At 41.6% G+C, this 21,449-nt stretch overlaps 1 protein-coding gene across 1 annotated transcript in view; it reads left to right on the top strand.

Annotated features, from left to right (window-relative positions):
- Window positions 1-21,183, top strand: part of fbln1 (fibulin 1) — a 94,636-nt gene extending 73,453 nt beyond the window's left edge. The window contains exon 18 of the mRNA XM_080436688.1: window positions 20,118-21,183. Coding sequence (XP_080292814.1) covers window positions 20,118-20,257 — 140 coding nt within the window. The 3' untranslated portion in view covers window positions 20,258-21,183. The remainder of the gene's footprint in view (window positions 1-20,117) is intronic.
- Window positions 21,184-21,449: the final 266 nt, after the last annotated feature.

Genomic DNA, 21,449 nt, shown 5'->3' with positions numbered 1-21,449 from the left:
CCCGTCTTTTGATTAGGGGCAGGCTGCTTGAACAGGCCTGATAAAGGGATGATTGATTCTGGCAGTCGGGGAGGTGGATGGAAGATGAAGCTCCGCTCCCTTTTCAAAACATTTGGTTGTGCGGTCGACACTCCTCCAAAGCGCTGATGGTGGTTTTCTTTTCCTTCAGGCAGCATGTGGGCCTAGCTGCTACAGTTTGGTGGTCCTTGTGTTACTGATGGGAGGGCTGGTGGGTCCTTCGGTTTCATTAACCCTTTAAGACCGGGAACGGGAATCTGTGTCATTTTCAGATTTCTTTGGCTTTTCAAAAAATAGCAGATCTACAAGCTTACAGCACGGCCGCGCTATGAGCTTGTAGATCTGCTATTTTTGAAGAATCTTGAAAATGTGTACAAATCTTTGAATGTATATATATGTTCTAAAGCGAACATTTTTAACTCTGATCTGTGCTTCTGGGGGTCCCTGGATATACCTGCATATTTTGAGATGGGGGTCCGCAGCCTTGAAACAAGTTTGAGTACCACTGATATTATAGCAAATGTTTTAAACAAGTTTTTTAAAAAAACTGTTGGGATTTAGAAGACATTTGTAAAATCCCCAGAAGCAAAGATTTAAGTTAAAATGTTTGCTTTAAAATTGAATAGCCAAAGAAATCTTAAAATGACACCGATGCGTTCCCAGTCTTAATGGGTTAACCTCTTAGGGGGCGAGTTTATTCAAGTGGTTCTGTTATGTATTGTCTTTGGTGGGGGTGTTGGTAGTCAATCTCAGTATACTGTGTAGATATACATGCCAGGGTTGGATTGGGCCTTGTTTTTGTTCATGTGAAACCATCTTTTTGTCTAGAAAATCAGAATCACCTTTATTGTCCCACTGGTTTACAGGTGTAAAACAGTGAAAAATTTGATGTTGTGCAAGCACTAACCCTTAATCTGATTAGGGTTAGGGTTGTGGGGGTTCTAGATTATGCTCTGTTAAGAAAGTTGTACAGTAGCACTGCAGATAGAAATGTTGCAAGAATAATACGTTTATGGTCAATTTTGACTCAAACGCGGCAGATCGGAACGATTGATGTTTTTGTAGAGGGGGGGGGGGGTCATCAACATTCTGAGCATTAAACAAATCTGTGCATTAGAAAAAGTGGAGGCATTATTTGTTCAGCATGAAAAATATGGTCTTTCTTGTGTCCCAGCATGCATCTACGGTAGCCTATATTGACATAATAAACACCACTGGACAGATACAGGTAATCTATCAGCAGTAATATGGGCATATTGGTAATATGATACAAGACTGATGTACTGTACTGTATATTGTACAGTATATATGTCCAAAACTGTTACTTTTCAGGATTCAAATTAAATAATAGCAAAAGCTCAAAACGAGCTTGTAGATCTGCTACTTTTGTGTGACGCTGTAGTGTAGTATGATCAAGTAGGACATTCATTTAAGAAAAAACACCAAAAGTTAGAATATGAAGAATTGGAGATAAGACAGCAACGACATGTATATACAGTACATGTGCTGTACAATGCTGGAAGATAGACTTCAAACCCGTGTTTTGCCAGGCGTTTGCTTTGGTGCCCCCTAAGCTTCATGGTGCCCTGGTCTGCAGCCCCTAAAGCCAGTGCATTAAGCCACCGGGCCTGGTTTTCATTCTCATTCAAGTATAGTTACAGTACAGAAATTACAAAAAAAACAAAACACAGTCTGTAAAACGTAATGACATAATTGCCTTCAGCAGAAGACAGAGTGGCTTGTGGTCGTGTTGTGAAGCACCAGTGTGGCTGACCAGCGCTGCATGACAAACCAGTACGCTAACCAGTACAGCGTGAGTTAGCCATTCGCGTTGTTGACCTGATGTTTTGGCTGCTGTGGGACACCATCATACAACCAAGTAGGACCGGGGCGATATTACTTTAAATCAATATCATGTTTTTTTTTTTGCCTTTTTGCCTCAATTAGGCCTACAATTAACTCATTCAGTGCCAGACTTATTTCTGGCTGTGTTTGCCCAGAGACAGAGATGTTTCGATTTTCTTGCCTTCTCAAGTAGTCACAGAATATTTATCTCCGGTATGATCGATCCCCCGATGGTTGCTAATCACGGAGGGTTCCACTGTGCTTCCACGAAAAAAATAATAATTTCATCACGACCTCCCGTTTGCTTGTTATTCGCCGTTGAAAATAGCATGTCTCGTCAAAAATACATAGTAAAACAACACCGAGATACATAATATTTCCCAAATACTTTAACCAGGAAGTGAATGGAGCAGTAAATCTTTGGATATTTTTTTTACACTGCCCTCATACAGGTGCCACAGATATATATATATTCATATGTACATAACGCGCATATATATATATATACACATATATATATATATATATATATATATATACACATATACACATATATATATATATATATATATATATATATATATATATATATATATATATATATATATATATATTATATATACACATACATACATACATACATACATACATACATACTGTAGTATGACGCTGTAGTATGACGCTGTAGTATGATCAAGTAGGGCATTAATTTACGAAAGAAAACTGAATATGGAGATAAGAGGTTTCTGCCCGGCACTGACGATACATATTGACCACGTCTTGCCCAGCTGTGCCCTTCATGAATCAGACCCATCTATCTTCAGCGCTGGGCAGACTGACAGGCTGAGAGACGCCACCACGACAAAAATTCCATCCATTTCAGAACACAGGTAGAAATATGCAGCGGGCGGTTAACCCATTAAGACCGGGAACGCATCTGTGTGTCATTTTAAGATTTCTTTGGGCTATTCAAAAATAGTAGATCTACAAGCTCATAGCGCGTCACCGAGTGCAGCGTTATGAGCTAGAGTAGATCTGCTATTTTTGAAAAATCGTGAAAATGTGTGCAAAGCTTTGAATACATATCTTTTTTAAAGCTACATTTTTTTAAAGTTGCTATATATCAGTGGTTCTTAAACATTTTTCATGTGAAGGACCCCCAAAATTATGTATTTGTCCACGGACCCCCCCCCATCTCAAAATATTTTGTTCCAGGGACCCCCAGAAGCAAAGATTTGAGTTAAAAATGTTTGCTTAAAAAAATTTATATACTCAAAGATTTGCACCAATTTTCACGATTATTTTTTTGTTGCAGATCTACAAGCTCATAGCGCGTCACTCTGTGCCGTGGCGTGCTATGAGCTTGTATATCTGCTATTTTTTGAATAGCCAAAGAAATCAAAAAATTACACAAAGATGCGTTCCCGGTCTTAAAAGGTTAATAATATCCTGTGCAGACAATAAGTGCCTTCTGCCCTGGCGTTGGCATGACACTGCCAGGCGGCGAGATGCTCCGTCTGATGGATGAGAGAGGAAGTGGACGGTTGGCAGTGGGTCGAAAGTAACTAAGCACATTTACTTGAGTACTGTACTTAAGTACTGTTTTCAGGTACATTTACTTTACTTGAGGATTTCCATTTTTTTGTGACACTTTAAATTCTACCCCAATACTACCACCAAATATTGTACTTTTTTACTCCACATACATTAACCATCCTATTTACATTTATACGCGACGCGTCACGCCAGGTTCTGAGCTTATAGATAAGCTATTTTCGAATACGTTTTGACAAATATGGAAACAAAATGACCTTTTAATATGGTACTTAAGCATGTCGGGTGGAAATCATGTCCAAAAACTGTTACTTTTCAAGCTCACCACGTGTCGCATCTTGTTGTAGATTGGCTATTTTCGAATAGCCGAAGTAGAAAATAGGGCTGAAGTGGTAAATGCATGTTTTGTCGTCTCTGTTAGTTAGTTTTCAGCATTCAAATTCAAAAGCACTAAAAGTAGCAGATCTACAGTTTCGAGCTTGTGGATCTGCTGTTGATGCTTTTGTGTGACGCTGCAGTATGATCAAGTAGGGCATTCATTTACGAAAAAAACACAAAAAGTTTGAACATGGAGATAAGAGGTTTCTGCCCGACAGCAACGATATGGTACTTAATATATTGACGTAATTTTGTAATAGCCACAGACCTTTTACTTTTTAGACAGTGGTATTGCTACTTTTACTTAAGTAATAAATAATTGGGAGGACTTCTTCCACCACTGGTGAGATGAATGAGAGAGGAAGTGGGTCCGTCGGTCCGTCTGTTTGTCGGCAGGTATAGCTTCAGCAGCGGCCGGTGGAATGTGTTCCTACGGTGTGAGACGTGACTATACTTCACACACGGCCGCGCTAGCCGCAGGGCTTGTTGACTGTTGTGGCTGTGTTGGCAAGGAGCTGAGGAGGACAGCCAGCCGACAGCCCTCAGATAAGCAGACGACTCCTCCTAAAAACTAAAGGGTTTTGAGGAGCTGTCATTTGCATGAGTCATGTCATGGAATGAGAGCTATAGCGCTGCCCCCGCCAGAGCGCGGCCAAGCCCCGCGGAGGAGCATGAGGAGAGGAATCCCTGTCTGTTGTGAAGGGGATTAGTGTGGCTAATCAAAACAGTGTCTTCTTCTCCCGCACCCGACAACCCCGACGTCCAACTCCTAATGCCCCTCTCAGGGTGGTCCCACAACGGCAGCTATACCCCCACGGGGAGGGGGGGGGGATAGTGGCACGGTTATGTCGTGCACGTCTCGCACATACTTACACATACTTGTTATTTAGTCTATACGTTTTTTTTCTTCTTCTTTCTACTGTCCTTCAGCTCTCTAGGTAGTCGGTTCGTTGAACGGATAGAGAAGATAATATTGATCCCGTGGGGGAAATTAAGGCGCCATTGACAGTACAGCAGTTAAGAACAGGTTACAGGACATGAAGAAACAAAAGTACAGTCGATCAATGGTTCTCAAACTTTTTCATGTCAAGGACCCCCAAATTGACGCTTATTAGCCCGCGGACCCCCATTTGAAAAGATATGCCAGGGACCCCCCCATAAGAGAAGATTTTTACTGCTCTAGCAGTGATTCTCAACCATTTTAATTTCTAGGACCCCCAGTTTGACATGCATTGGTTCTATTTGTACACTGTCTGAGTTACAGAACCATAAGGGTTCATTTGGTTCCCATCTATCATTTAGCTGGGGACCCCCTGTAACTCCCTCAAGGACCCCTGGGGGTCCCCGGATGAGCGTTTGTCTCAATTTCGAGTTTACATGAACCACGTGACCGGGGCTGTTTCTGCCCCCTAGTTGACCTAACTCACAATAGAAGGCTCTGGACCAGGCTTTACTCCTCATTGGAAAGCCTGGTGACTCGCCGAGTTACAGTGGCACAGGGGTAGAGTCACAGGGGTAGAGTTACAGTGGCACAGGGGTAGAGTTACAGTGGCACAGGGGTAGAGTTACAGTGGCACAGGGGTAGAGTTACAGTGGCACAGGGGTAGAGTACCTGCCCACTACTGTGGACGACTGGAGTTCGATTCCTCAGACGAACACGATTGGCTATGTTGGCGGGTGGGAAGCAGGCAAGGCAGGGTGTTCTGTCACTGTTGGTCGGGGGCCTGTTAAGACCTTCCTATAGGCTTAAGAATGTATAAGATTATTTATTCATTCATGTTTTGTCGTCGTCCCCACACACACATTTTGTTCTTGTACATTATCACTATTTTCACTATCACTTAGTAGATGCCAATCCCAACTCAATTTATAATGGGTTTTATTTGAATAAATAGCTACTGTACACACTCATTAGTGTATTGTTAGTTGGCAAATATTCTTTTCCCCCCTTTGTTTTTGCCTCTGGGGGCACCACCTCTTTTTTTTGTTTGTCTCCTCCCCTTTCCTAGTCCACTTCTTCCCGGGTGCTTCTGTGTTTATTCCCATTAACAACAACATTACATGTTTAAGGCAGTGGTGCTGACAAATTCTGCTGTTTGTGCCCTAACGCTGTTTTAGTGCAGAATGGAAGACTACTAAATACTCTGCTTTCTGCTGACAATGTGTTTAACTTTTAGATGCAATAAGCACAGTAGCACAACTGTTGGTTTGCGTTACAGTATGTGTTAAAAACGATAATCACATCTTTGATGTGTCTGATCTGCTGTTGATCTGGTGAAGATAGCCTCCCGTGGTTGTGAGGGGGTCCACAGCCAGAGGCTATGGCTGTTTGGGGGTCCTTGGCATGCAATAAATCACCTCATGAATGCACAATGTGTTTTGAGGGGGCTTTTCTGCCTACAGTACATTGGAGAGAGAGAGAGTAGGGGAGTGACATGCAGAAAACCCGCCGCAGGGCTCGTGAATCGAACCCGGGACATGCTGTCAGGCATAAAAGCCTATGTGGTACGTCCTTAACCATTTGGCTAGCTCCACCCCCTGCGCAAAACGATTTGTTTAAATGTCATATCCTTGCCTGGAGTACGTCAAACAACTGAAAGCTTGCATTAAACTCTTAGATACCTGCACAGCGTTGGGAGTGTGCGGTTGCTGTTTTCTCTCTTTCACACTAATGTCATATCCTTAAAATACAATTTAGTTCTTTCGTCTTTCAGTTGTGGGGCTTGCAGTGTGACTGAAAGGTTATGGTAAATGCTACGCAAAAGGTTGCGGTGACGCTAATGTGCGCGTTATACCATCTCAGCTGCTCCGTCCCGCAGACCGCCAAACAGAAAAGTCCAAGGAAACAACCCACCATTTCCCTTTGGGGTTACTGCTCAATGATGTCACAGAGCGCAAGCGAGCGCAGCGAGCGACAGTGTCCGGCAGTGACCCATGGTACATTTGGAAGATGTAGTAACTATGACTCATTGCTAATTGACCTTAAAATATCAAGCCACATGAGCTGGCTTTTCGGAGCAGAGTGCTGGACCGGGCGCTGCCATTTCAGAGTGGTCAGGGCCATGTTTGGACAGCCTGCCTCGGGCTGCCCACGCATGGACCAGTGACTCGGCTGTACTAAACATAAAGACCATGCACGCACGCACGCACACACGCACGACATGTTAACCACTTAAGCCCTATATAATCCTCGTAAGACGAATAGCGAAAATAGGGTATTCACAAGCTTGGAACTTTTTGAAGAATGTGTTCTATCGATATGACAAGTTGGACTGATATCACATTGAGAGCATACAGGCAGACAGTGGATGAAAGCAAGTTGTGATTTAGTGCAACAAAATGTTGGACTACCTCCAAACAGACAGGCCTCTCAATCTAAATTGCGTTGTGAGCTTGTAGATCTGCCATTTTTGTCGAATGTTTGCCTTTTTATGATGACATGCCCAGAATAGGGATGTGGTACCACATTGAGTACTCTGACAGCAAGTACAACGGGTATTGCATAAACGAGTGGAGCATACATTTTCTACTTGCATCATTTCCGACTTGCATGGTTCCCGAGTAGGCCGTTTATATAGCCTGATTATCAGCCTGAAGCTGCGTGGAGCTTCAGTCTGACATTGGCTGCAGTGTCCGCGATTACCAGGGGGAGGGGTTTGAAATTTCCCTAAACCAATCACAAGAGATCCACGGATCCGCCTACATCTGACGTCATCACACAGCTTGTTTTAGCAGATATTCGCTGATTGGCTTGTCGTTAGACCACCCCCACCTCCGACTCTGATTTGACGTTTTTTTTTCTACAGTGAAAAGCCATAGGCTCACATTATGACACCAGACCAAGAGGAGCAGTCCACTCAGAGAGTGAGCGGGGTCTATGGTTTGGAACCAGGCTACCGTTTATAAGTAACCCATTGATTAATATCTATGGTTATTAGTACTGTGGTAATGGGTGTTTCCAACAGGCAGAAGAATACAGTACATTTCAGTATGTTAATACGCAGGTTGATAGACTGTTTGGTGGAAACCTCATATGTCCAAAACTTTTCAGGATTCAAATTCAAAAATGGCAAAAGTAGCAGATCTACAAGCTCAAAACACGTTGCTTTGTAGCACGTTTCGAGCTTGTGGATCTACAACTTTTGATGCATTTGTGTGACACTGTAGTATGATCAAGTAGGGCATAAATGTACGAAAAAAACACAAGAAGTTTAAATAAGGAAATAAGAGGTTTCTGCCCGACCTTGAAATGGAAAACAGTTGAGAATGAGTGAAGTTAGCCTAGCATGTTAGCTCAGCCTCGTGGTAGCCGGTGTTATATACGCTTCCACCTGGCCGCCATCCATCCATCCATCCATCCAGTGGTTTCAGTGCTAGCGAGCACGCACGGCACCACAGCCGGCGTGTCATTACATTACACAATGCTGCGGCGAGGCCCGAGCGCATACTTTTCATTTGTCTCTGGTGTTAAAAACCCGTTCATTTGGGATTTTGTCATACACTTTCCTTTGCCGAGTTGTAGAAACCAAGAAAACCCCGAAATTGTACTGTTTACATGTAACCCTTCAATATTGCAGCCGTCGCGGCCATAGAGGATGACAAACGCCTGCTGGCATTTGGTTCACTTTGTTTTGTGGCAAGTGTCTCCTCCAGCTACCATAGCATTTAACCCATTGAGACCGGGCAAGAATCTGTGTCGTTTTTAGATTTCTTTGGGCTATTCAAAAATAGCAGATCTACAGCTACGAGCTTGTAGATCTGCTATTTTTGAAATATCGTGAACATTTTGTAACTAAAATCTTTGCTTCTGGGGATTCTACAAATGTCTTCTACAACCAAATTATTTTTCTGAAAAACGTATGTTTCTATGTCAGTGGTGCTCCAACTTTTTCATGTCAAGGACCCCCAAAATTATATGCATTTGGGTGCGGACCCCTGTCTCAAAATATTTAGTTCCAGGGAGGGACCCCCAGAAGCAAAGATTTGAGTTACAAATGTTTGCTTTAAAAATATATATATTCAAAGATTTGCATACATTTTCATGATTAAAAAAAAAAAAAAAGCAGATCTACAAGCTCATACAGTAGCACTATGAGCTTGTATATCTGGTATAAAATAATGGTTTTAAGTGGTTACACACAGATGCGTTCCCGGTCTTAATGGTTTAAGACTATTTTCTACTTATAGGGGGCTATTTTATGGTGCGGCGGAATGTTCCCTTTGGAGCAGGGGGGTTTGTGCAGCTGTGCGTTTGATGGGGTTCTGTCGCAGACGGCAGCAGGGTCACCTCTGCACCCTGCGGCTAGGCTACCTCAGTCAGCGCGGATGGAAAAGGCAACATTCCTGGCAACGGCAACGAAACCATCCACCCCGACTAGCATTACAAACCGTTATATTCCGCTCCTGGAATACCTCGGGCGAGGATTGAAGCACGGTCAATGACATCAGCTGTGTGGAGAGAGAGAGAGAGGGAGGGGATATGGGGAGTTGGGTGGAAGTTCAGCCCTTTTGTTTATTTATCCCTTTAAGACCGGCAACGCGTCTGAAAAAACCTATGTTGCTATATCAGTGGTGCTCAAAGTTTTTCATGTCAAGGACCCCCAAAATGATATGGATTTGGCCGCCGACCCCCATCTCACCCCGAGAAGCAAAGATTTGAGTTAAAATGTTCGCTTTAAAAACTATGTATATTCAAAAACTTTCACGATTTTTCCAAAAATAGCAGATCTACAAGCTCATGATTTTTGTATATCTGCTATTTTTGAATAGCCCAAAGAAAGAAAAAAAAAAGACACACAGACGCGTTCCCGGTCTCAATGGGTTATGTGAATCCCAGGTAATCATCGTATCGGTGGCACCCCCCAATCAAAGGCCAACCTGTTATGTTGTGGTGGGCAGGGGCCTTTTGGCCTCGGCGCGGGGCCGGGGCCCCCGAGTGAAACGTTGGGGAGATGATTATGTGGTTGTGGTTTCACCTCAGGTTCACTGCGAGTGTGCTGAGGCCCGCCTGACACCGCGGATGCTTTCCCTCATACAGGATACACCGCTGAGGGCTTCTGATGGGAAGCTTATACTGTAAGCATCGCTTGGAAGACGTACTTCCACCGTCGTTTCGCTGAAAAGCAGCGATACCGCAGGATATCGTTTGCTGTCGGGCAGAAACCTCATATCTCCAAACGTTTTGTGTTTTTTTCGGAATTTAAAACGCCCTACTACAGTGTCACACAAAAGTATCAAAAGTAGAAGATCTACGAGTTAAAAAAACGCATCGATGAATCCTGTAGAACAGTTTTGGACATTGCAAGTAAAAGGCCTGCATGCAGATTAAAAGTATTGGCATCACAATATACTTAGTGTACCAAAAGTAAAAGTACTCGTTATTCATAATTTCAGAGGTTTTTTCAAAATTGGTTCAAATCTTTGATTTTTTTTTTTTTTTGCGATGTGACACAATGTGAGCTTGTAGACCGGCTATTTTTAATTTTTAAGTATAAAATAGGGCCTTTAGTGGTTAATATATGTTTAGTAATAATAATCTAAATCTGCAAAGTAACTAGAAACTAAAGCTTTCAAATAATTGTTGTGGAGTAAAAAAAATAAAAGTACAATATTTGCCTCTGAGATGTAGTGGAGACAAAGTACTGTATAAAGTATTGAAAATGTTACATACTCAAGTAAAGTAAATACACCTTAAGTACAGTACTTTAGTGAATGTACTGTACTTGGTTACTTTCCACCGCTGACAATTAGACAGGATAGGGTTCATCCTGGTAGGGGGTTTCCCATAGTTTCCAAGGGGTCAAACACATTGAGTGAACGTGCACAGCTCTGTTTCACAGCAACAGGGCACAGCAGCTATGTGTGGTGATAGTATAATTAGGCTATAGCCTTTCTCTGCTCCCTCACAGACCATACAACATCAGACCAAGTCAAACAAAGGCAAGAGGTTGAATAAACCTGGCTTTTTTTGTTTGTTTTTCTAGGTGTTTCTTTCCCTGCTATAAAGATATTTGTGAAAAAGGCTGGCCGACGGTTCAAGGCTCCAAAAGTAGACAGGTCCACAAATACAGATTTCAGGTATCCAACAATGAACAGAGCAAGCCAGCAACAAATACAAAAATAAATAAGACTGGCCAAAAGCAAAGTTACAAAAATAGGAAATAAGGAATAAACACTAACTAAAGAAAAACAACTAACCAGGAAACGCCCTTTTTATCTAAGGGCCCTGTTAGCTCTCCACTGATGTTGACGGGGTCATCCCTATGTTCCCCGGGTTCTATGTTCCCCCACTAAGGTTAGGGTTAGGGTTAGGTTTAGGTTAGGTCCTATGTTCCCCGCTCTCCCTAGGAAAGCGGGGAACATAGGACCCGGGGAACATAGGTACGGTCCCATGTTGACACCTTCTAGCCACAAGCAAAACTGAACTCTCCTTACCTGAAGCATGTCTGCCTTTTAAACAGGTGGGGAAAACCATACCAGTAAAAAAAATTTTGGTAACTCATTAACTCAACTATGGCTAACTAAGGCCCATGAGTTATCTTACTAACTGATTCAACTATATTGTACAGGCCTAATACATTCTCGAATTGTTAAATAAGACAAAACATAATACAAACGTGAACAAACACCCCTCCTCCTCTACAGTGCTTGGCCCCTTCCAATCAACAGGATTGCCAGCACTGCAGAGGAGAGTCAGGTGACCAACAAATACTTCAACTTCCCTGCAGTGTTAATAAATAAACAACATATTAAAAACCCTTTTCAGTCCTTGAGTGAAATGTCAGATGTACACTGTAAAGAAAACATGACACACAACACTACTAAACCCACACTTCCCAGCCGGCTTGATGGTGATTGCTATAGAGCGTCGCAGTTCCCGCCCACTTCCTGTTTTTTTTGGTGCCGGAAGAAAAAACTCAATGCATTTTTCCATTGACATTTCCAAAAATATTTATATCTATTAATTTAAGCCTCGAATCAAGCCATCACGAGATGACATGAATCATGACCATAAAACGTTTTTTTCTGTGATTTTTTTTTATTTTATATTTAATTATATGATATACTATATTTAATAAATACCCTTTGTTTTGCCGTTTTCAACAAAAAAAAAATCACAGAATCAAACGTTTATGGTCATGATTCATGTCATGTCATGATGGCTTGATTCGAGGCTTAAATTAATAGATATAAATATTTTTGGAAATGTCAATGGAAAAATGCATTGAGTTTTTTCTTCCGGCACCAAAAAAAACAGGAAGTGGGCGGGAACTGCGACGCTCTATTGGAAGCAGCTGTGTAGTGTGTGCATGCAAAGTTCCTCTGTACTGTCTATAGACGAATCCACAGGCGCGCTGCCTGTAGCTGCCTGTAGGCGGCCATTGCTGCGGTGTCGCGTCCGCGGAGCGTTGACGCCGCAGCAATGGCTGCGCGCAGGGCAGCGCTCCGTGGATTCGTGTATAGCAGAGGGTGGGCAACTTTGATGATGGAGAGGGCCACTATATTCCCACACTCACTCCAGAGGGCCACATTGCATATAGCCTACTGTCTCTCCGTATTTTAACCTTTTTCGCCAGTCTATGTCACACAGAAGTAGCAAAAATAGCCGATCTACACTGCGACGCCTTTTGAGCTTGTAGATCTGCTATTTTTTAATTGGAATCCGGATTTTTTTTGGCTATTTTTGAATTGGAATCCTGAAAAGTAACATTTTTATTTAATTTCAAATGCATTTAGTTATACTTATTATATCAGTATTCTGATATTAACCTGCGGGCCGCATTAAGTGAAGGTGGGGGCTGCATGTGGCCACCGGGCTGCCAGTTGCCCATGTATGGTCTGACTCTATAGGGCACGGGCTGCCCCGCCGTGACAATATTCATCTCACAGGTCTAAGGCCTTTCTAGAGCAGTCGTTGGTTCTCAAACTTTTCTGGATCAAAGGGCCCACTTGAAAAAGCTGAAAAGCGGTCACGGCCCACCCATGTGACCATTTAACATGGCTGCCGTGTTAAGTGGTCACATGGGTGGGCCGTGTTTATTTTGATGATCGATCCATTGTGTTCCGGCTTAGATCAATGGAACTAACGTAGTATACTTTAAGTTCCTATTTCTGCATCATAATAAACTAAATTTTCAAGGTTTTCACAAAAGAAATACTTTTTTTTTTTACATTAATTAATATTGGAGGCCCACCTGCAATATCCTAGTGCAAAGTACAATAGATTTTTTTTTTACTGTGTATTGTACTGTATTTAACCACCATCAACCCATGCCATTGTCTATATTCACACCTTCAGCCGTATCGTACAACATAAACGCAGACAATTTGTAATGCCTTTATATTTTTAGATTCTGCGTTTGTTTACATTTTTCTCCATAGTCATTAAAACGTTAGCAAGCTCACTGGAATAATTGAGTCAGTGTTGGCTAAACAACACAGGGAAGTCACGAGTCTTTGAATTTCACTCTTAAATCAATCTTTCTTCGGGGGCTATTTTCGGCTCTGCTGTGCCTTTTTTAAATCACGATCCCGTGCCTTAAAATGCATTAAAACGCAATAATAAAGAATAAAAAATGCAGCTCTGGCCAAACAAAGGCACCATAATGATGGCTGTGTTGGATTACCTGTCTGAAGCTAGTTGATTTCTTCGCTGTCGGGTAGAAACCTCATATGTCCAAAACTGTTACTTTTCAGGATTCAACATTTTTAACTAGCAAAAGTAGCAGATCTACATGTTTCGAGCTTGTAGATCTGCTACTTTTGATGCTTTTGTGTGATGCTGTAGTATGATCAAGTAGGGCAACGATTTCCACGCTGGACTGGAATGAGCGGAATCCGATGGCTTCCTCTACAATCAAACAAACAAACTACGCTATGCTTTGGAAAATAGTCGGCAGTAATGTTGAGTACACAGAGAGTCGTGGTCAACGGGATAAACATGCCAGACCGCCAGTACTGTGCATGCTTCTTTAAAAGTTCCCCTTCATGATTTTACCCAGCGGTGCACAGTAAAGAAGTACGTTTAGTTGAATAATGTACTTAAAAGGACTGGTTCACCCAAAAAAATACTTTTTCAATTATACACACTATGAAGCCTTGAATTCATGGAGATTTTTTTCGTTTTTTGTCACATTCTTAAGCCAATACTTTGATGACCGGCGGAGTCTCCGGCCACCTGGTCATCAAATTATTGGCTCAGGAATGTGACAAAATTGATCGAATTTTTTTAGTGAACTACTCCTTAAGTAAAAAGAAAAATTGTAACTTAACGTATTTGTATTTATTATTATATATTTTTTTTGGGGGGGGGACTTTCATACCACTACATTTCAAAGACAGATATTATACTTTTGACACCAATACATTTCCAGGAAGGGAAAAAGTGCATTATGAATTAACCACTTCAGCCCCATTTCAAATGTAGTAAAAATAGCCGATCAACAAGGTCACAACGTGTCGCACCGCAGCGTGTTGTGAGCTTGTATATCTGCTATTTCACTATTATTGAATTTTTTTGGAAAATTTCAGGAAGATCTTTCAAAATGTCAATAAACTTGCTTTGCAATTTGTACTTTTGAAGTATTTTTTAAAGCATGAACTTTTGAATGGGATGTAGGCCTACAGTACTTTTAACTCTAGTACAAGTTTCACTGAGCAACTTTCCCTTGTCACTAATATTTGACCAGGAGTATCGACACTTTGACTCAAGTGCTGGGGTACTTGAGTCAATGTATAGTAGCCTACTTTGTCCACCACTGATTTGACCAGTGGTGTAAAGTAACTAAGTACATTTACTCAAGTACTGTACTTAAGTACAATTTTGAGGTACTTTTACTTTACTGGAGTATTTCCAATATTCTGTACTTTTACTTCTACTCCACTAAATTTCAGAGGCAAATATTGTACTTTTACTCCACTACAATTATTTGAAAACTTTAGTTACTAGTTACAAAACATGCATGCATTAACCACTTCAGCCCTATGTACATTTCGGCCATTTGAAAATAGCCGATCTACAACTTGTGAGATAACTTGTGAAACGGGACATTTTGCATAATGAGTACTTGGTACTTTAAGTACATTTCTATACTTTTATTCTTTTACTCAAGTAAATTTTGAATTCCGGACTTTTAATTATAACAGAGTACTTTTGCATTGCAGTATTGATACTTAAACTTAAGTAAAAAACCACCACTGGATTTGACCGGTCCTGTAAGTGTGGAGTAGAACAGTGTAATCCTAGCAGACACCATTTTAGCTGTGTTCAGTTCAGTACAATACAAGCTGTTGAACACTCTTTTCCCACCACTGACTAATGTGAAACGTTATTTATTGCAACACATCCTATTGTTTTCTGCCATTTCATTTATGAGATAGAATTGTTTCATTGCTTTTTTTCTTCAAACTCACTTGAAAAACTCAGTGCGTAGCCTCAGTCGACCCCGATTACTCGAGTGTGTTTAGAGTCTCCATTGGATTGGGATCACATTTATGATCTGAAACCATCACTCTTTTCCCAATAAAACAAAGACTATAGTGGATTGAAAAAGCCACCCGCCTCTGCGGCAGTCCGTTAGTGCACTTATAATTACGTTTTATTGAGCCTTCGCTCATCTTCACTGGATGTCTCGGTTCGATTTCTTGAACCCTATGAACCGATTTTTCAATTTGAGCGCAGGGACAACTTTTGTGAACCTTCTGAACCATTAGTTATACTGTAGTAATTGAGTTTTTCAGAAAACTGTTAGGATTTTGAAGACATTTGTAGAATCGGCCTCAGATCATAATGGGTTCAAAGTTTTTTTTTAAATAATAAAAAAAAGGACCGATTTTGGACATACAAGGTTTCCACCCGACAGTAACGATATGCAAAGTCATTTCCACTTCTCATTGCCTTCTGTTGCGTAGCAGTACTGTTGCGCGCCACTGCAGAGCCCCAGAAGGCGTGCCACCCACCACCCCACCGTTGGCTTGCGTCGTAAAAAAAAAAAACATTTTTCTAGACTCGTATAGCCCCCAATCTCTTTTTCCACGTCCTTTACTTTTCTGAAACATTTACTGCCTCTGTCGTCGGGTTCAAGCAGAGGTTCTGTCTCCTCTCTGATGGCGCTGACGCTTTGGAAACAATAAAAAAGCCCCCGCTCCCCGCCGAACGAGTGTCACTACGCAACAGAGTCTCAAAACACCAAAACAAGGGGGCAACCCTGGTAGAGAGACACAAGCTAGGGCCCCATATCCACTCTCTCTCTGTCTCTCTAACAGGGGGCGCTTATCGCCGGAATCTTCTGGAATCTTAAGTGTGCCCACAATGATCCGATGGAGAGAGAGAGAGGGTGAGCGAGGGAGATAGAAAGAGACAGACAAGACAGAAAGCGGCAGTAGGCTCCTATAGCTAAGGCTCCTCCACATTTAACCCATTAAGACCGGGAAGTGGGAACGCATCTGTGTCATTTTAAGATTTCTTTGGGCTGTTCAAAAATAGCAGATATATCAAAAATATAGATCTACAAGCTCATAGCGCGGCAGTCGGTGCCACGCTATGAGCTTGTATATCTGCAATCTTTATTTCTTTAATCGTGAAAATGTGTGCAAATCTTTGAATATATATATATATATATATATATATATATATATATATATATATATATATATATATATATATATATATATATATATATATATATATATATATATATATACCTACACATTTTAACTCAAATCTTTGCTTCTGGGGGTCCGTGGAACTAAATATTTTCTGATGGGGGTCCGCGGCCAAATACATATCATTCTGGGAGGTCCTTCACATGAAACAGTTTGAGCACGACTAATATTATAGCATACGTTTTTTTTTTTCAAAAAACTGTTAGGATTTAGAAGACATTTGTAGGATCCCAAGAAGCAAAGATTTGAGTTACAAATGTTTACTTAAAAAAATATATATATTCAAAGATTTGCACAAATTCTCAAAATTAAAAAAAATTAGCAGATCTACAAGCTCATAGCGCGGTAGATCTGCTATTTTTGAATAGCCAAAGAAATCTAAAAATGACTTTCCCGGTCTTAATGGGTTAAAAAGATGGATTCCTGGAGGAATGCCTTCCATGGCTATATCGCGTGACTGCGACTAGCTCCCCGCCACTGAACACATGGGACTCATTTACCCTTGTGGGCCACAGTGATGGTGCCACAAACATCAGCCCACCCCCCCTGGGAGGGGAGGGGAGAGAGAGAGAGAGAGAGAGAGAGAGAGAGACCATGCTGTGGCAGTGTCCTGAGGGATGTAGAGGATATTAGCACATCATGTATCATCACTGTTTGCCCTGTGGTGAACACTGGAGGAAGGATTTTTGTTTTTTATATATATATCGTTGCCGTCGTCGGGCAGAAACCTCTTATCTCAATATTCTAACTTAAGGCCCTACTACTTGATCATACTAGTACCACGTCACACACAGCATCAAAAGTAGAAGATCTACAAGCTGTTGTTCAGCTCAGAGCTTGTAGATCTGCTACTTTTGAATTCTGAAAAGTAACAGTTTGACATTTTTATATATACATATTTTTTTACTTAAGTAAATGTAGCAATACCACAAAGTAGAAATGCTCAGTAAAAGTAAAAGTACTTTGTCATGATGAACTGCCCAAAATGTATCAAACGTTTTCGAAAATAGGCACGAGCTATAAGCGCACGTGTTGTGAGCTTGTAGATCCGCTATTTTTTGAATAGCCAAAGTATAGAATAGGGCTTAAGAAGTGGTTAATGTATGTTTTGTAATGATAATCTAAAACTGTAAAGTAACTGCTGTAGTAACTAAAGTTTTCAAATAATTGCAGAGTAAAAATAATACAATATTTGCCTCTGAGCTGTAGTGGAGTAGAAGTATAAAGTAAAAAAAAGGAAAAAATTGAACTACTCAAGTAAATGTACCTCAATGTTGTAAGTTCACTACATGAGTAAATCGTGTCTGTCGGGTGGAAACCTCATATGTCCAAAAATAGCAAAAGTAGCAGATCTACAAGCTCAAAACGCGTCGCTTCGCGCCGGGTTTCAAGCTTGTAGATCGGCTACTTTTGATGCTTTTGTGTGACGCTGTACTATGATCAAGTAGGGCGTTAATTTACGGGGAAAAAACACATAAAGTTAGAATATGGAGATAAGAGGTTTCGGCCCGTCAGCAATGAAATGTACTTAGTTACTTTCCACCACAAACAGAAAATGGCTGGCTGGCTGGCTTCTTGCTTTATTACAACAATCAGCGCGCAGAGGCACCTCGTAACTCAGAGCGAATGATGCAGTGATATGTCATCAATTTAATCTGGAAGTTGGACTAGGAGGCTAAACTGTTGGGTCATCGCGCTGCGCTGTGCTGCCTGCGGTTCTACAGAACACTCCCTGATGTAGCGTTTTGTAGAGCAACAACACGACCAGAACCACTTTGAACCCACTGTCCCTTAAAGTAAGATACTGCCAGACTGACTGAGCCCCAACCTGCTGCTTTTGTCCACCGTCAGCCAAAGAATTACAAAAAAAATAATTAAGGGATAGTTCACCCCCAAATTGACTTTTTTCGATGACTTTTTTTGATTAGTCACCCCAGTCACAATTCATGGATATTTTCTTGTTTTTGTCGCATTCCTAAGCGAATAATTTGATGATCAGCAGTGGTTCCGGTAGAAGACACAAAGAGTCTCCTTTGTGTCTCCTACCGGAACCGCTGCCTACCAAATTATTGGCTTAGGAGGAATGCGACTAAAACGAAACAATATCCATGAATTCAAGTCCCCAAAGCATTCAAGGATGATATGTATTTGGCCGACAGAATGATATGCATTTGGTCGCAGACCCCTATCCGAAAATATTTTGAACTCGTTCAACTGATTTGGGAACCGCTGGTTTTGTGAACATAGATTTTTGTAAGCCAGTGGTCCTCAAAGTGACATAAAAAGTGACAAATGACATAAAATTCACAAAGACTTTGATTGGAGGGACTGCAGGCTAGGAGGACAGTGTGGTGAGTTAAGCTGCCTGACTGGCTGTTCCAACAGGCCTGTGTGAGCTGAGAGATGTCACCATGCAGCCCGGCCTGCCTGCCTGCAGCACAGAAAGGGCCCGCTGACAGCCTGTATAAACACTGATGTTTTTTCACCCTGTAATCGCATGTTCAACTTCAAAAAAGAGCTCCCATGCAAACGAATTCCACGGGCATTCGGTCATACTTTGGTTTCTCTCTCTCTCGCTCTCTGCTGTGGGGGGGGGAGGGGGTGTGTGTGTGTGTGTGTGTGTGTCTGACTCCTGGATGGGGTGGGGGTGGCTGCTGTCGCGTCGTTCCCCCAGGGACAGGGTGGAAGGTGGAGTGAAGTCTCTACAGAGTCTTGTGGACATTCCTGGCCAGGGCATCATTAAGCCATGATGTGGCTCAGCTCATCACTGTGGATGTTTTGCCCCTCTAGGGGACCTTCAGTTGGTCCATATTGTCTCTGTCGGCCAAAAACCTCATAACTCTATATTCTAAATGTTTGTGTTTTTTCGTAAATTAATGCCCTACCTGATCATACTACAGCGTCAAACGAAAGCATCAAAAGTAGCAGATCTACAAGCTTTGCAACATATTTTGAGCTTGTATATCTGCTACTTTTGAATCCTGAAAAGGAACAGTTTTGGACATATGAGGTTTCCACCCGATACAATTAACCAAAAATATATCCAAATAGATATTTAGAACCAATAACTGACTTCATCTTGCTGAAAACTTGCTTGTATAGATTGGTTATTTTAAACGTTTTGAATAGAGTTTAACGTATATAGCGTAAGTGATTGTATTATTTTTAGTTTTTGTTTAAATAATGTTAAAGCTCTACAATCCCATTGTAATGATTGCTATAGAGTGTTTGTTCAGTACCAGGGGTCTCCCCATCTCTCCAGCTCTTTAGTAAACAGAGCCTTGGTTCTACTCCTCTCGCCCAACACTCCCTGCAGACAGGCGCCGCCCCCAGCCCGTAGGAATACATGCAATGACCAATATCACCCTCCATGTCCGGCTTCCCTCCCCTGAATACGGGCCAATAGGCTCTATATGCACAGCAGCCATTGGAAAGAAAGATTGGAAAGAAATTGGGCCTCTTCCTTACTTCCTTCACAGGTGTTAGCAATGATTCTAATGTTCGTATAAAACCGGATACACCACCTCGGTGGATTCAAATGCACAACCTGGTGGGGCAGGAACTTTTACCACTGCGCCACCTGAGTGCAATCCAATACTCCGCTATCCTTACTTTAACGACTTTAGATACCTGACATGTCTCTGTGTCTCTCCTCTTAGGCGTGGTCAGGCAAGTGAAGCCGCTGATCGGTCCGTTGAACCTCATCCTGAAGCTGTCCATGAGCAACCTGGGCGCCCAGGGAGTGTCCCACAAGAACCTGGTCAACGTGCACGTCTTTGTCTCCGAGTTCTGGTTCTGAGCTGCCGCTGCGCCCATGATGCCACCTTATGACACATCATGCACCCCAACGCATCGCCTTGTTGTTTCACTGCACCTTCTCTTAACAAGCAGAGGACACACAAACACACACATGTACTTGAGGAAGGATTCAGTTTGGAGTGTCCGGTGATGTGCATGCACACGATGATTGTTACGTCAATGGATAATAGACCACTGGAGGGCTGGTTTAATGTAGGGGTGCAACGGTCAATCTAACTAATCGATGAAATGACTGATTTTCAAAAATAGCATTTGATATGTTTGCTATTCTTACAAGTCACTGTTGTAGAGGTGTAAAACAGGGCTTAAGTGGTTAATTAGATTCATTGAGTTAGTCGATTCGAAAAATGTAAATGCATGTTTTCTTGTCGATTCATGAAGGAAATTTCCCCCCAAAAAACACCCTTCTTGATTTTTTTATTAATCGAAAAAGCACTCACTACAATAATCGCTAAGAAGATGATGGATAGTTGCAGCCCTATTTTAATCTCTGGTTTGATAACCCTCTGGCCTTTCCACTGTTGACAGACCACTAGCTGCTTTTAATTGTACAATTACAGAGAGCACTATGTTTTCATATAAATATGACAAGCTCAGCCTCCAATGCATTCCTGTATTGCAAAGTGGCATAACGGAGCGAAATGTGTGAAAGAAGAAGAAAAACCTAAAACGGTCTCGTACTATAAAAGTTCATTTGAACAACGAGGCATCCAGAATGTGGTTGTAAACTCAGAATGCATGCATTTTGAACACATGTTGAAGCATTATTATGGTGATTGAATGCAACACTATTTTTAAAGTGAAATTATATCACTTCTTATTGTGGCATTTACCCTTTTCTATTCTTAACTGTGTGCGTTGCCTAAGGTGTGTTTTTTATGGAATAAACATTATTTTTAGTTACAATATGTATTTTTTGTGTGATTTGGGGAATTGAGGAAGAGTTATTTGTACCGTTCAACATACACACTACCAGCACCCACACGTCAAATAGAGTAGTACCGTCTAAATACCAGTGCCCACACATCAAATGGAATAGTACCGTCTGAATACCAGCACCCACACATCAAATAGAATAGTACCGTCTGAATACCAGCACCCACACATCAAATAGAATAGTACCGTCTGAATACCAGCACCCACACATCAAAAAGAATAGTACCGTCTGAATA

The sequence above is a fragment of the Gymnoscopelus braueri genome (assembly GCF_963280865.1).
Source record: "Gymnoscopelus braueri genome assembly, chromosome: 9".
In the NCBI taxonomy this organism is placed as follows: Eukaryota; Metazoa; Chordata; class Actinopteri; order Myctophiformes; family Myctophidae; genus Gymnoscopelus; species Gymnoscopelus braueri.
The sequence above is the reverse complement of the archived record's forward strand: the minus strand, read 5'-3'. Positions and strand labels throughout refer to the sequence as shown.